Source organism: Ornithorhynchus anatinus, chromosome 3, assembly GCF_004115215.2.
Source record: "Ornithorhynchus anatinus isolate Pmale09 chromosome 3, mOrnAna1.pri.v4, whole genome shotgun sequence".
Taxonomy (NCBI): Eukaryota; Metazoa; Chordata; class Mammalia; order Monotremata; family Ornithorhynchidae; genus Ornithorhynchus; species Ornithorhynchus anatinus.
Genome location: NC_041730.1, coordinates 61,151,403 through 61,162,614, shown reverse-complemented (window position 1 = coordinate 61,162,614; position 11,212 = coordinate 61,151,403). Strand labels below are relative to the sequence as shown.

The window sequence follows — 11,212 nt, the reverse complement described above, 5'->3', positions numbered from 1 at the left end:
CCCGGGCGGCCTCGGCCCCGGCCGGCGCGGCGGGCGAACTACACATCCCGGCAGGCGCCGCTCTTCCGCGTCCGTGACGTCAGCGGGGTCGGGTCCAATGAGCGTCGGGGGGCGGGGCGGCGGTTTGAAGATGGCGGCCGCGCCCGCCGCCTACTGGAGCCGGGACGGTATCCTTTGCTGGGGTGGGGGCGGGGCGGGGGGACCGGCCGTCGGCTGATCGATCGATTGATCGATCGATCGATCAGGGAGGCCGGGGAGGGGGTCGGGGCGGGGGAGGCTTCCACCCTCGCGTGCTTCCCGTCCGGGGTTGCGTCGGGGAGCGGCCCCGCCGTGGCCCTGCGCAGCGCTTAGCGCAGCGCTCTGCACCCAGCGTTAGCTAAGTTAGCACGGTTGGCTGGGTCCAACTAGGATTTTTTTTAAAAATAATAATAATGTTGGTATTTGGTAAGCGCTTACTCTGTGCAGAGCACCAATTCTAAGCGCTGGGGGAGATACATAATAATGATAGCATTTGTTGAGCGCTTACTACGTGCCAAGCACTGTTGTAAGCGCTGGGGAGGAGACCAGGTGATCAGGTTGTCCCATGTGGGGCTCCCCGTCTTCATCCTCCTCCTCTTCATTTACGGGGAGGGGGGGAAACTGAGGCCCGGTGAAGTGACTTGCCCCCCAGTCACACAGCTGACAGGTGGCTGAGTCGGGATTTGAACCCATGACCTGTGACGCCCAAGCCCGGGCTGTTTCCACCGAGCCACGCTGCTGTGGTATTTAAGCGCTTCCTAGATGCCAGGCCCTAATAATAATACTAATAATGGTATTTGTTTAAGCCCTTGCTGTGCAACAGGTCCTGCTCGAAGCACTGGATCAAGAGACTGTGATGCCGTCGTTGGGCAGGAATTATCTCCATCCGTTGCCGAATTGTGCACTCCAAGCGCTTAGTACAGCGCTCGGCACATAGCACTCCATAAATACGATTGAATGAAAGAATCCAAGGTTATCAGATTGGACACGGTCCCCGTCCTGCACGCGGCGTACAGTCTTAATCTCCGTTTTGCAGGTGGAAACTGAGGCCCAGAGAAGGGAAGCGAGTGGCCCGAGAAGCAGCGTGGCTCAGTGGAAAGAGCACGGGCTTTGGAGTCAGAGGTCATGGGTTCGAATCCCGGCTCAGTCACTTGTCAGCTGTGTGACTTTGGGCAAGTCACTTAACTTCTCGATGCCTCAGTTAACCTCATCTGTAAAATGGGAATGCAGACTGTGAACCCCTCGTGCGACAACCTGATTCCCCTGTGTCTACCCCAGCGCTTAGAACAGTGCTCGGCACAAAGTAAGCGCTTAACAAATACCAACATTTATTATACAGCGGGCCAAAAAGATATGGTGTTTAAGCACCTGCTATGTGCCGGGCACTATACTAAACGCTGGGGTGGATCCAAGTAAATCGCCTTGGACACGGTCACTGTCCCAGGTGGGGCTCTCTGTCTCAAGCGCCTAGTACAGTGCTCTGCACATAGTAACCGCTCAATAAATGTGATCGAATGAATCCCCATTTTATAGATGTGGTGACTGAGGCCCAGAGAAGTGAAGTGACTTGTCCAAGGTTACACAGCCGACAAGTGGCGGAGGCGGGGTTAGAACCCTTGACCTCCTGACTGCCCGGCTCGTGCTTTATCTACTTCGCTCAACTGGCGGAGTGGGATTAGAACCCAGGTCCTTCCGACTCCCAGGCCCGTGCTCTTTCCGCCAGTGATGAGAATATTCCCGGTGGCTGGTCAGGTATTTAGTTGGGCCAGGTCACTGTGGTTGGGACAGGGCCCCGGCCTAGGAGTGTGGCTTTTCTTTGGGTTGCTGGAGTTGGCTTCTGACGGTGTGTGTTGGGGCAGAGGTTCCCTCTGCTCAACAAAGATGGGCCGTCTTTCTCTGGGCTTTGGTATTTCTCCGCGTCTTTTAAGCTCTTTGCGAGCGGGGAATGTGTCTCACAACTCTGTTTTATTGTTCTCTCCCAAGTGTGTACTACAGTAATAATAATTAATGTATTTGTTAAGCGCTTACTATGTTCGAAGCACTGGGGTATCGACAGGCAGCGTGGCTCAGTGGAAAGAGCATGGGTTTGGGAGTCAGAGGTCACGAGTTTGAATCCTGGCTCCGCTACTTGTCAGCTGTGTGACTGTAGGCAAGTCATTTCTGTGTGCCTCAGTTACCTCATCTGTAAAATGGGGATTAAGACTGTGAGCCTCATATGGGACAACCTGATTACCCTGTATCTAGCCCAGTGCTTAGAACAGTGCTGTGCACATAGTAAGCGCTTAACAAATACCAACATTATTATTACAAGGTTATCCATTTGGATACAGTTCCTGTCCTGGCTGGGTCTCGGAGTCTAGGTAGGAAGGAGTAGGATTTAATAATCTTCATTTCTACAGATGAGGAAACTGTGGCACAGGGAAGTTAAATGATTTGCCCAAGATCACGCTGCAGACAAGTGGCGGAACCGGGATTAGAACCCATGACCTCTGACTCCCAGGCCTGTGCTTGTGCTCCTTTCACAAGGCCACACGGCTTCTCTAGGAGAAGAGAGATGGGTGCAGTGCTCTGTACACAGTAAATGCTCATTCCATACCGTTGCTCAAATGAATAATGATAATGGTATTTGCTAAGCGCTTACTGTGTGCCAAGCAGTGTTCTAAACGCTGGGGTAGATGCAAGGTAATCAGGTTGTCCCATGTGGGGCTCACAGTCTTAATCCCCATTTTACAGATGAGGGAACTGAGGCACAGAGAAGCTAAGTGACTTGCCTAAGGTCACACAGCAGACACGTGGTGGAGCGAGGATTAGAACTCATGACCTCTGACTCCCAAGCCCGGGCTCTTTCCACTAAGTCACTCTGCTTCCCTGTACTTAATAAACGGTATTTAATTGTGGATGGCAGTTCCCCAAGGGCAGCACTACAGAGAAGACTATTTCCTCACATCAGGCCGATCGGTGATGTTTGAGTAGTGTGCACTGGAGTGGTGGATCTAGCCGTAATCCAGAGAAATCTATGGTAGTACTGAGCGCTTACTGTGTGATAAACACCGTACTAGGTGTTTGGGTGATCACAGTACAACAGAATTGGTAAACACATTCCCTGCCCATAAATAGCTTAAAGTCTGGATGGGGAGACCAACATTAACGTTAATCAGTGGTATTTATTGAATGTTTACTGTGTGCAGAGCATTGGACTAAGCGCTTGGAAGAGTATAATACAACAGTGTTAGCAGACCCATTCCCTGCCCACAACAGACTTACAGCCTAGAGGAAGAGACAGCCATTTATATAAATAAATGATTTATAATTTACAGCTATGTACGTAAGTGCCGTGGGGTTGAGGGTGGGGCGAATAGATACCCAAAGGTCATAGATCCAAGTGCAGAGATGACGCAGATGGGAGAGGGAGCTGGGGGAAAGAGGGCTTAACTGGGGAAGGCCTCTTTGAGGAGATGTGACCTTAATAAGGCTTTGAAAAGGGGAAGGGTGATGGTCTGGTATTTATGGAGTTCCAGGCTAGGCGGTCGATGTGGCAAAGGAGTTGTCGGCAAGAGACGGGATCGGGGCACGGCGAGTAAGATAGCGCTAGGGAAGGCGGTCTAGGAAGATTCGGCTTTAGTGAGGAGAAAGTCACAGGTTACCGTAGAGTAGGAGGGAAAGAGAGGGCTTAATCGAGGAAGGACTTTTGGAGGGGATATGACTTTAATAGTAATTGTGGCATTAAGCACTTATTATGCGCCAAGCACCGTTCTAAGCCCCGGAGTAGATAGAAGCTAATCAGGTCAAACACGGACCCTGTCCCACATGGGGCTCACGGTCTTAATCCCCATTAGGCAGATGAGGTAACTGAGGCCCAGAGAAGCGACTTGCCCGAGGTCACACCGCAGACATGTGGCGGAGCTGGGATTAAAATCCAAGTCCTCTAACTTCCAGGCCCGTGCTCTTTCTGCTGGGCCACGTTAATAGGGCTATGAAGGTGGGGAGTGTGGTGGTCTTTCATATGCCGGGGGAGGGAATTCCAGGCCAGAGGGAGGATGTGGAAAAGGGGTCAGCAGCGAGACAGATGAGGTTGAGTCAGAGTGAGCAAGCTGGCGCTAGAGGAGCTAAGTATGTGGGCTGGACTGCAGGAGGAAATCAGAGGATAAGGTACGAGAGAGCAAGCTGATTGAGTGCTTTAAAGCTGATTGTAAGGCATTTCTGTTTGATGCGGAGGTGGACAGGCAGTCATTGGAAGTTCTTGAGGAGTGGGCAGACAAGGTTCGAGTGGATTTTCTGAAGATGATCTGGGCAGCAGAGTTAAATACGGACTGGAGTAGGCAGGCACAGGAGGCAGGGAGGTCAGCGAGGAGGCTGATGCGGTAATCAAGGCGGGGTAGGATAAGTACTTGAACTAACGTGGTTGTAGTTTGAATGGAGAGGAAAGGGCAGATTTTGGTGATGTAAAGGTAGAATAGACAGGATTCAGTGACAGACTGAATGTGTGTGTTGAATAAGAGAGATGAGTCGAGGATAATGTCAGCTTATGAGCTTGAGAGATAGTGAGGCTAATGGTATTGTCTACTGTGATGGGGAAGATGAGGAGTTTGGTTTTGGGCTTGTTTCATTTGAGGTGGGACATCCAAGTAGAGATATCCCGAAGGCAGGAGGAAATGTGAGGCTGCGGAGGAGAGATTTGGGAATCATCCGTGTAGAGATGGTAATTGAAGCTGTGGGAGCAAGTGAGTTCTCCAAGGTATTGGATGTAGATGGAGGATAAAAGGGGACTCAGAACTGAGCCTTGAGGGATTTCCATTGTCAGAGGCTGGGAGGCAGAAGAGGAGCCTGCAGAAGAGATGGATTTGGAGCAGTCAGAGAGGAGGAGAGCCAGGAGAGGACAGTGTCAGTGAAGCCAAGGTTGGATAATGTTTCTGGGAGAAAGGGGGCGGTCCATGGTGTAGAAGGCAGCTGAGAGGCCCTGAAGGATTAGGATGGGGTAGGTACCATCAGATTTAGCAAGAAGAAGAAGGCAGTTCCCACTCGATGGGTTGTAATGAGGAGTCCTGTGAAGAGACAGAGACTTTTATCAGGGTAAAGATAATAATTGTGGTATTTAAGTACTTTTGTGCCAGGCACTGTACTAAGGGCTGGGGTGGATACAAAGCAATTGGGTTGGACACAATCTTAATCCCCATTTTATAGATGAGGTAACTGAGCCCCAGAGATGTGAAGTGATTTGCCCAAGATCCAACAGACGGCAAGTCGTGGAGCCAAGATTCGAACCCAGATCCTTCTGACTTCCAGGCCCATGCTCTATCCACTAGGCCATACTACTTCTCTATCCTTCCCGTGATGCACTTTTGACGAGTAGTGTTGTCCCCTTGGATGTTTTCATTTGGCGAGCATCAGGGTAAGCAAAGGCATCTGCAGTGGGAGACTGTCATGATATGTCACCTCTGGTTTAGTACAACTATCGATGTGTGCTGAGAATTGTGAGTTTCCTCTAGCCTCCACTTCTTGGTGGATGATGGAGGTTAGTGTCCTGGAGGTGGACATTTGCTCGACTGTGCGGGGCAGACAGTAATGGCAGGCTGCTTGGTGGGGTCTATCTCCTCCTTTTGCTGAGTTGCTTGAGTTTTCTCACAAGGATGTTTGAATCGTTTGGCCAGTGGCCACTCTGCTGAGGGAGAGATGAAGTCTCATTCCTCTGTGTGTGTGTTTGTCTCTGGTTTTAATGGGCAAATGCTGGCTGGTCTTGTACATTTAGTGTTAAATGCATGGCAGTGCTTCGTATTGAATGGTTGGAGACTGTTAGTTTTCCAGAAAACTAGTGAAAACGAGGGATGCTGTCATTCAAATTCGATGTCTACTAAGACAGCATGTGTGCTCACAGTTCAATCATCAAATAATCTGTTTCCTGAACAATGTCATGCCCATTAAACATTTCATGTTTGATGTTACTAAGTGCTTTCCTGGGGCGCCTTCTAGGAGTTTGCATTTGGTCCTAAGGAAAGACAAGACAGGATGGCTAGGTATTATCAAAATATATCCATTTATCTAGATCTCCAAACGGGTTCCCCTGGTAGGGGTTTGGAGGTGAGACGGAAGGCGCCAACCCCATCAAGACTGTGAGGAGCTTTGCCCTGTGAGATTTCCAGACATGAAGGTAACGTCATTGCTTTTAGAGACAGGATTCCCACCTTCACTCGTTCCAGGTGGGACTGAAAGTGGAGACTTTCTGACCCATTTGCTCTTAGACCCTGTCTGTACCTCCCAAGCCCTGCCCTGCACTTGTTTTTTGTCTCTCTTTATAGTAATAGTAATAATAATTTTAGTTAAGCACATACCATGGGCCAGGCACTGTACTAAGCGCTGGGGTGGATACAAGCAAATTGAGTTGTACTGTGTAGGATTCACAGTCTTAATCCCCACTTTACAGATGAGGGAACTGATGCACAGAGAAATGAAGTGACTTGCTCAAGATCCCACAGCAGATAAGTGGCAGAACTGGTATTAGAACCCACGGCCTTCTGACTCCCAGGCCTGTGTTCTATCCACCAGGCCATGCTGCTTCTCTTCCTCCCTCCCTCTCTCTCTTTCTCTCCCACTCTGTAATCATAATTATTATGCACACCTAAAAATTATATTTATATTAATGACTGTCTCCCCCTCTAGACTGTAAACTCATGTGGACAGGGAATGCATCTACTAACTCTGTTATATTGTACTCTCCCCAGCACTTGGTATGGTGCTTTGCACACAGTAAGCACTCAATAGATACGTTGAGCATCAACTGATTGATGCTTCTGCAGGCTGGCCCACTACAGCTCAGGTAAAGGCCCCAAAGGAGCAGTTTACCTGGTGCCCTGCTGGTCTTATTGATACTCTGCCAACTCCCTGAGCTGTGACTTTTTACGACCCCTTCTCCCTCTCTTGACTGTGAGCTCTCTGCGGGCAGAAATCAGGTCTCTGTTGTATTGTGCCCTTCCAAGTGCTCAGTTCAGTGCTCTGCCCAAAGTAAGAGCTCAGCATATACCATTTCATCCCACTGCAGATCACTTTAGAAATCCTCTAAATCAAGCAGGCCCTCTGTTCCTGATTTCTTTTTTTTAAAAAATTTTATGGTATATAAGTGCTTGCTATGGGCCAGGCACTCTACTAAGCTCTGGGGTAGATATAAGCTAATCAGGTTGGACACAGTCCCTGTCCCACATGGGGCTCACAGTCGTAATCCCATGTGGGAGGCTCATAGTCTTAATCCGCACTTCACAGATGAGGTCACTGAGGCCCAGTGAAGTGACTTGCCCAGGGTCACATAGCAGACAAGTGGCAGAGCCAGGATTAGAATCCAGGTCTCTTTGACTCCCAAGCCCACACTCTCCCACTAGGCCTGAACTTGAGAGAGAGTCCACTTTTTGTAGGCCCTTGATAAACCAGGGATTTTACCATGCCTTCCTATAAAGGGAACAATTAGTACCTTTTAGTAAACAATGTGAACCACAAAGTTTTCCGTACTCTAGCTGTGTGTCATCTATCATGTGAGAACAGATCAGCCGGGAAGAACTATCCATCCACTTCCTCTCCTATGTTTATCTTTGTTAGTCAGACCCGTTTTCCAGGGGGTGATTCACACCTGGCTCTCCGTGCCTCGAGTAAGCAGTACAGAATATATATGAGGTGATATAAAAAGTCACTTCTCCAAGTCCAAACCACCTCCAAGGAAGTTAAGCTCGCTGTGGACAGAGAACATTTCTGCTAACTGAGAAGCAATGATGCCTAGTGGAAAGAGCACAGGCCTGAGAGAGGAAGTGGGTTCTAATCCCAGCTCTGCCACATGCCTGCTATGTGACTTTGGGCCTCAGTTCCTTCATCTGTAAAATGGGGATTAAGGGTCCGAGCCCCATGTGGGGAAAGGACTGTGTCCAAGCTGATTATCTTGTATCTACCCCAGCGCTTAGAACAGTGCTTGCTCCACAGTAAGCGCATAACAATTATGGCAAGTGTTATTAACCTCCCAAATGCTTAGTACAGTGCTCTGCACATAGTAAGTACTCGATAAGTACCAACGATTGAGAGTGAAGTATAGTGAGTTGCTTACTGTAGGGTTTGTTGTAGTAAGGACAGAAGTAATAATAATAATAATAATGGCATTTGTTAAGCGCTTACTATATGCAAAGCACTGTTCTAAGTGCTGGAGAGGGTACAAGGTGATCAGGTTGTCCCATATGGGGCTCACAGTCTTAATCCCCATTTTACAGATGAGGTAACTGAGGCCCAGAGAAGTTAAGTGACTTGTCCAAAGTCACACAGCTGACAAGCGGCTGAGCCGGGATTTGAGCTCATGACCTCTGACTCCCAAGCCCGGGCTCTTTCCACTGAGCCCCGAGGTGGTAGTGGTATTTATTGAGCACCTACTCATGACAGACCATCATACTAACCGTTGGGATGGGCTCGCAGCAGTAATTGTTTTTATTAAGCATTTACAAGTGTGCAGGACACTGGATTAGATGCTGGGAAAGAATACTCAGGATCCCTGTCATCATCAGAGGTATTTGAGTGCTTACTATGGACAGAGCACTGTACTAAACGCTTGGGAGAATACAACAGAGTTGGCTGACAAGCTCCCTGACCACAGTGAGTTTACAGTCTCGAGGGGGAGACAGACGTTAATATAAATACATACATGCATAATTTCAAATATATAATTTAAAGATATGCACCTAAGTGCTGTCCTTTGTGGGGCTTGCAGTCTGAGAATAATAAGTGAAGGAGAGGGGACCGGAGATGAGTGATGAAACAAATGAGGTGTACCCTACTCAGAAGAAGCGTGCACCTCTAATGAATCAATCGATGGTATTTATTGAGCACTTACTCTGTGCCGGGTAATGTACCAGACACCTGGGAGAGTACAATACAGTAGTGTGTGGAAGACGGATAGAAAAATAGAGTAGTCGAGATAAATAATTGCGTGCACAATTGAATAAAGGTATTTACAGTGGGCTTCTTCATTAGCATATTCAGCTCTAACACACTGTACCTTCTAAAAAACTAAATAGAATTATGGTTCTTGATTTTTGATTTTCAGTATTTTAATTTTTTTTCTTTTAAATTCCTGGTTAATAAACAGTTTCCCCCTGATGGTCAGCCCCTCCCCGGGAACCGTAAGCCCCTCATGGTCAGGGATCGCATCTGCCAACTCTACTGCATTATATTTTCCCGAGCACTTAGCATAGTGTTCTCCACCCAGGAAGTGCTCAGAAGTACCACTGATTGATTCACTCGCTTTGGGGAGTTTCTCAGATGGGTAGTGCTAGAACTTCATGCGGTCAGGAATCGGGGGAAGGACAAGATTTCGGGAGCCACTGCATTTAAGAAACCTGCTCCCTTAGTGGGGCGGTGTCTGCCGGTCGACATTCCTTTGGATAGGATGTCTGCTCTTTAGTCCCTTTGTCCTCCAGGGGCTGCTCCAGGTCCATCCCGGATTTTGGGGAGGAACTAGGAATTTAACGGCAGTCCTAGAAGCTAGAAAACTCAACCCAGCCCGCAAGCTGAAGGCAGAGCTGAGTTCCTGCAGTTTTTTGGGGCCAACAGGCTCTCCAGGAGACCCTGGCTCAATGTTTCCCAGCCTGAAATTCCAGGTGGCTCTGATCAAAGCACTCCTGGGGGACAGCTTCTATGGCCGCCGATCGGCCCGAGCTGTGGAGCGCTGACCCGGCGGGCAAGGTGCCCAGTGCACTGACTGATGCTGGCCCGGCTCCCAGTGGCACCGGAAAGCTGGTAGATTTGCCGGAAATACTCCGGTCCGTTGGGGTTTTGCCTAGAAATTGAAACAAAGGACCCTTTTTATAATTAAAAGCTGATTTTAATTATTGGATTTTTAAAATAATAACGATGGTATCTGTTAAGTGCTTACTAAGTGCCAAGCACTCTACTAAGCGCTGGGGTGGATTCGAACAAATCAGGTTGGACACAGTCCCATGTGGGGCTCACGGTCTCAATCTCCATTTAATAGAGGAGGTAACTGAGGCCCAGAGAAGAAGTGAAGTAGCTTGCCCAAGGTCACACAGCAGACAAGTGGCAGAGCCAGGTTTAGGGCCCATGACCTTCTGACTCCCAGGCCCGTCTATCCACTACACTGCTGCTGCTTAAAGGCATCACTCGGATATATGTTGTAAAGTTGATACACTGGAAAGTGTTATGGAATATGTAAGAAAGATGAGTTTTGCATCAGCACCTAGGGCTATCCAGATGTTGGACACTATTTCCCCTTTTGTGTGTCTGGCTCATTTTCATCCTCAGACAGGCTGTGAAAAACTGGCTGCTTCTACTTCCTTTCCCCCAACTCTTTTTCTAATCCAGTTTCTGTCCCCTTCGTTTCACAGAACCTGTCCTCTCCAAAGCCACCAGGCCCTCCTCTTTGGCAGATCCAACGGTCCGTGCTCCGTTCTGATCTTCCCTGAAGATAGTCCCCTTCTCAGCTGCCTTTGACACTGTGGACCACCTCTTTCTTCAGGAAATGCTATCCAACCATTTGTTCTCTGCCACTGTCCTCTCCAGGTTCTTCTCCTACTCCTATCCTCAGTTTCTTTTGCGGGCTCCTCCCCTGCTTCCCACCCCCTAACTTGGGGCATCTTCAACTCTCATTTCTGGGTTCCCTCCTAGTCACACTTGCTCCCTTGAGAAGCAGTATGGCCTAGTGGAAAGAGCATGTGCCTGGGAGCCAGAGGACCTAGGTTCTGATCCTGCCTTCGCAACTTGCCTGGTCTGTGACCTTGGGCAAGTCCCTTAACTTTTCTGGGCCTCAGTTTTTCTTCATTTTCAGGAGCTTCAATTCCTGTTCTCCCACCTCCTTAGACTTGAGGCTAGGGTAGGTTAGGGATTGTGTCTGACCTGAAGGACCAGTATCTAGTACAGTGCTTGGCGCATAGTAAGCACTTAGTAAATCCCATAGTTACTATTATGATGAGGGAGGCCATCTCTTCCCATGGGTTCAACCATTGCCTCTACATGGATGATTCCCAAATCTTCTTCTCTCCTTCTCTGCGGTCTCATATCTCCTGCCTCCCGCACATCTCTACGTGGGTATCCCACTGACACCACAAGCTCAATGTGTGCAAAATTTGAATTCCCTCCTTCTCCTAACTTTCCCATCACCATCCTCCCTATGTCTCAAGTCCCCAAACCTTGGCATTATCCTTGACTCTTCCCTCTTATT

At 48.8% G+C, this 11,212-nt stretch overlaps 1 protein-coding gene across 3 annotated transcripts in view; it reads left to right on the top strand.

Annotated features, from left to right (window-relative positions):
- KIAA1328 (KIAA1328 ortholog) overlaps positions 1-11,212 on the top strand; it is a 320,218-nt gene that overhangs the window by 3,669 nt on the left and 305,337 nt on the right. For 2 of the 3 annotated variants that reach the window (XM_039911486.1, XM_029060660.2), the window contains exon 1: positions 70-167. The exons of the other annotated variant lie outside the window; for it this stretch is intronic. Coding sequence is in view for 1 of the 2 variants with exons in the window: in XM_029060660.2 (XP_028916493.1) it covers positions 98-167 (70 nt within the window). In the remaining variant the exon portion in view is untranslated. Of the gene's footprint in view, positions 1-69; positions 168-11,212 lie in introns of those variants that run through there. 3 annotated transcript variants of the gene reach the window in all.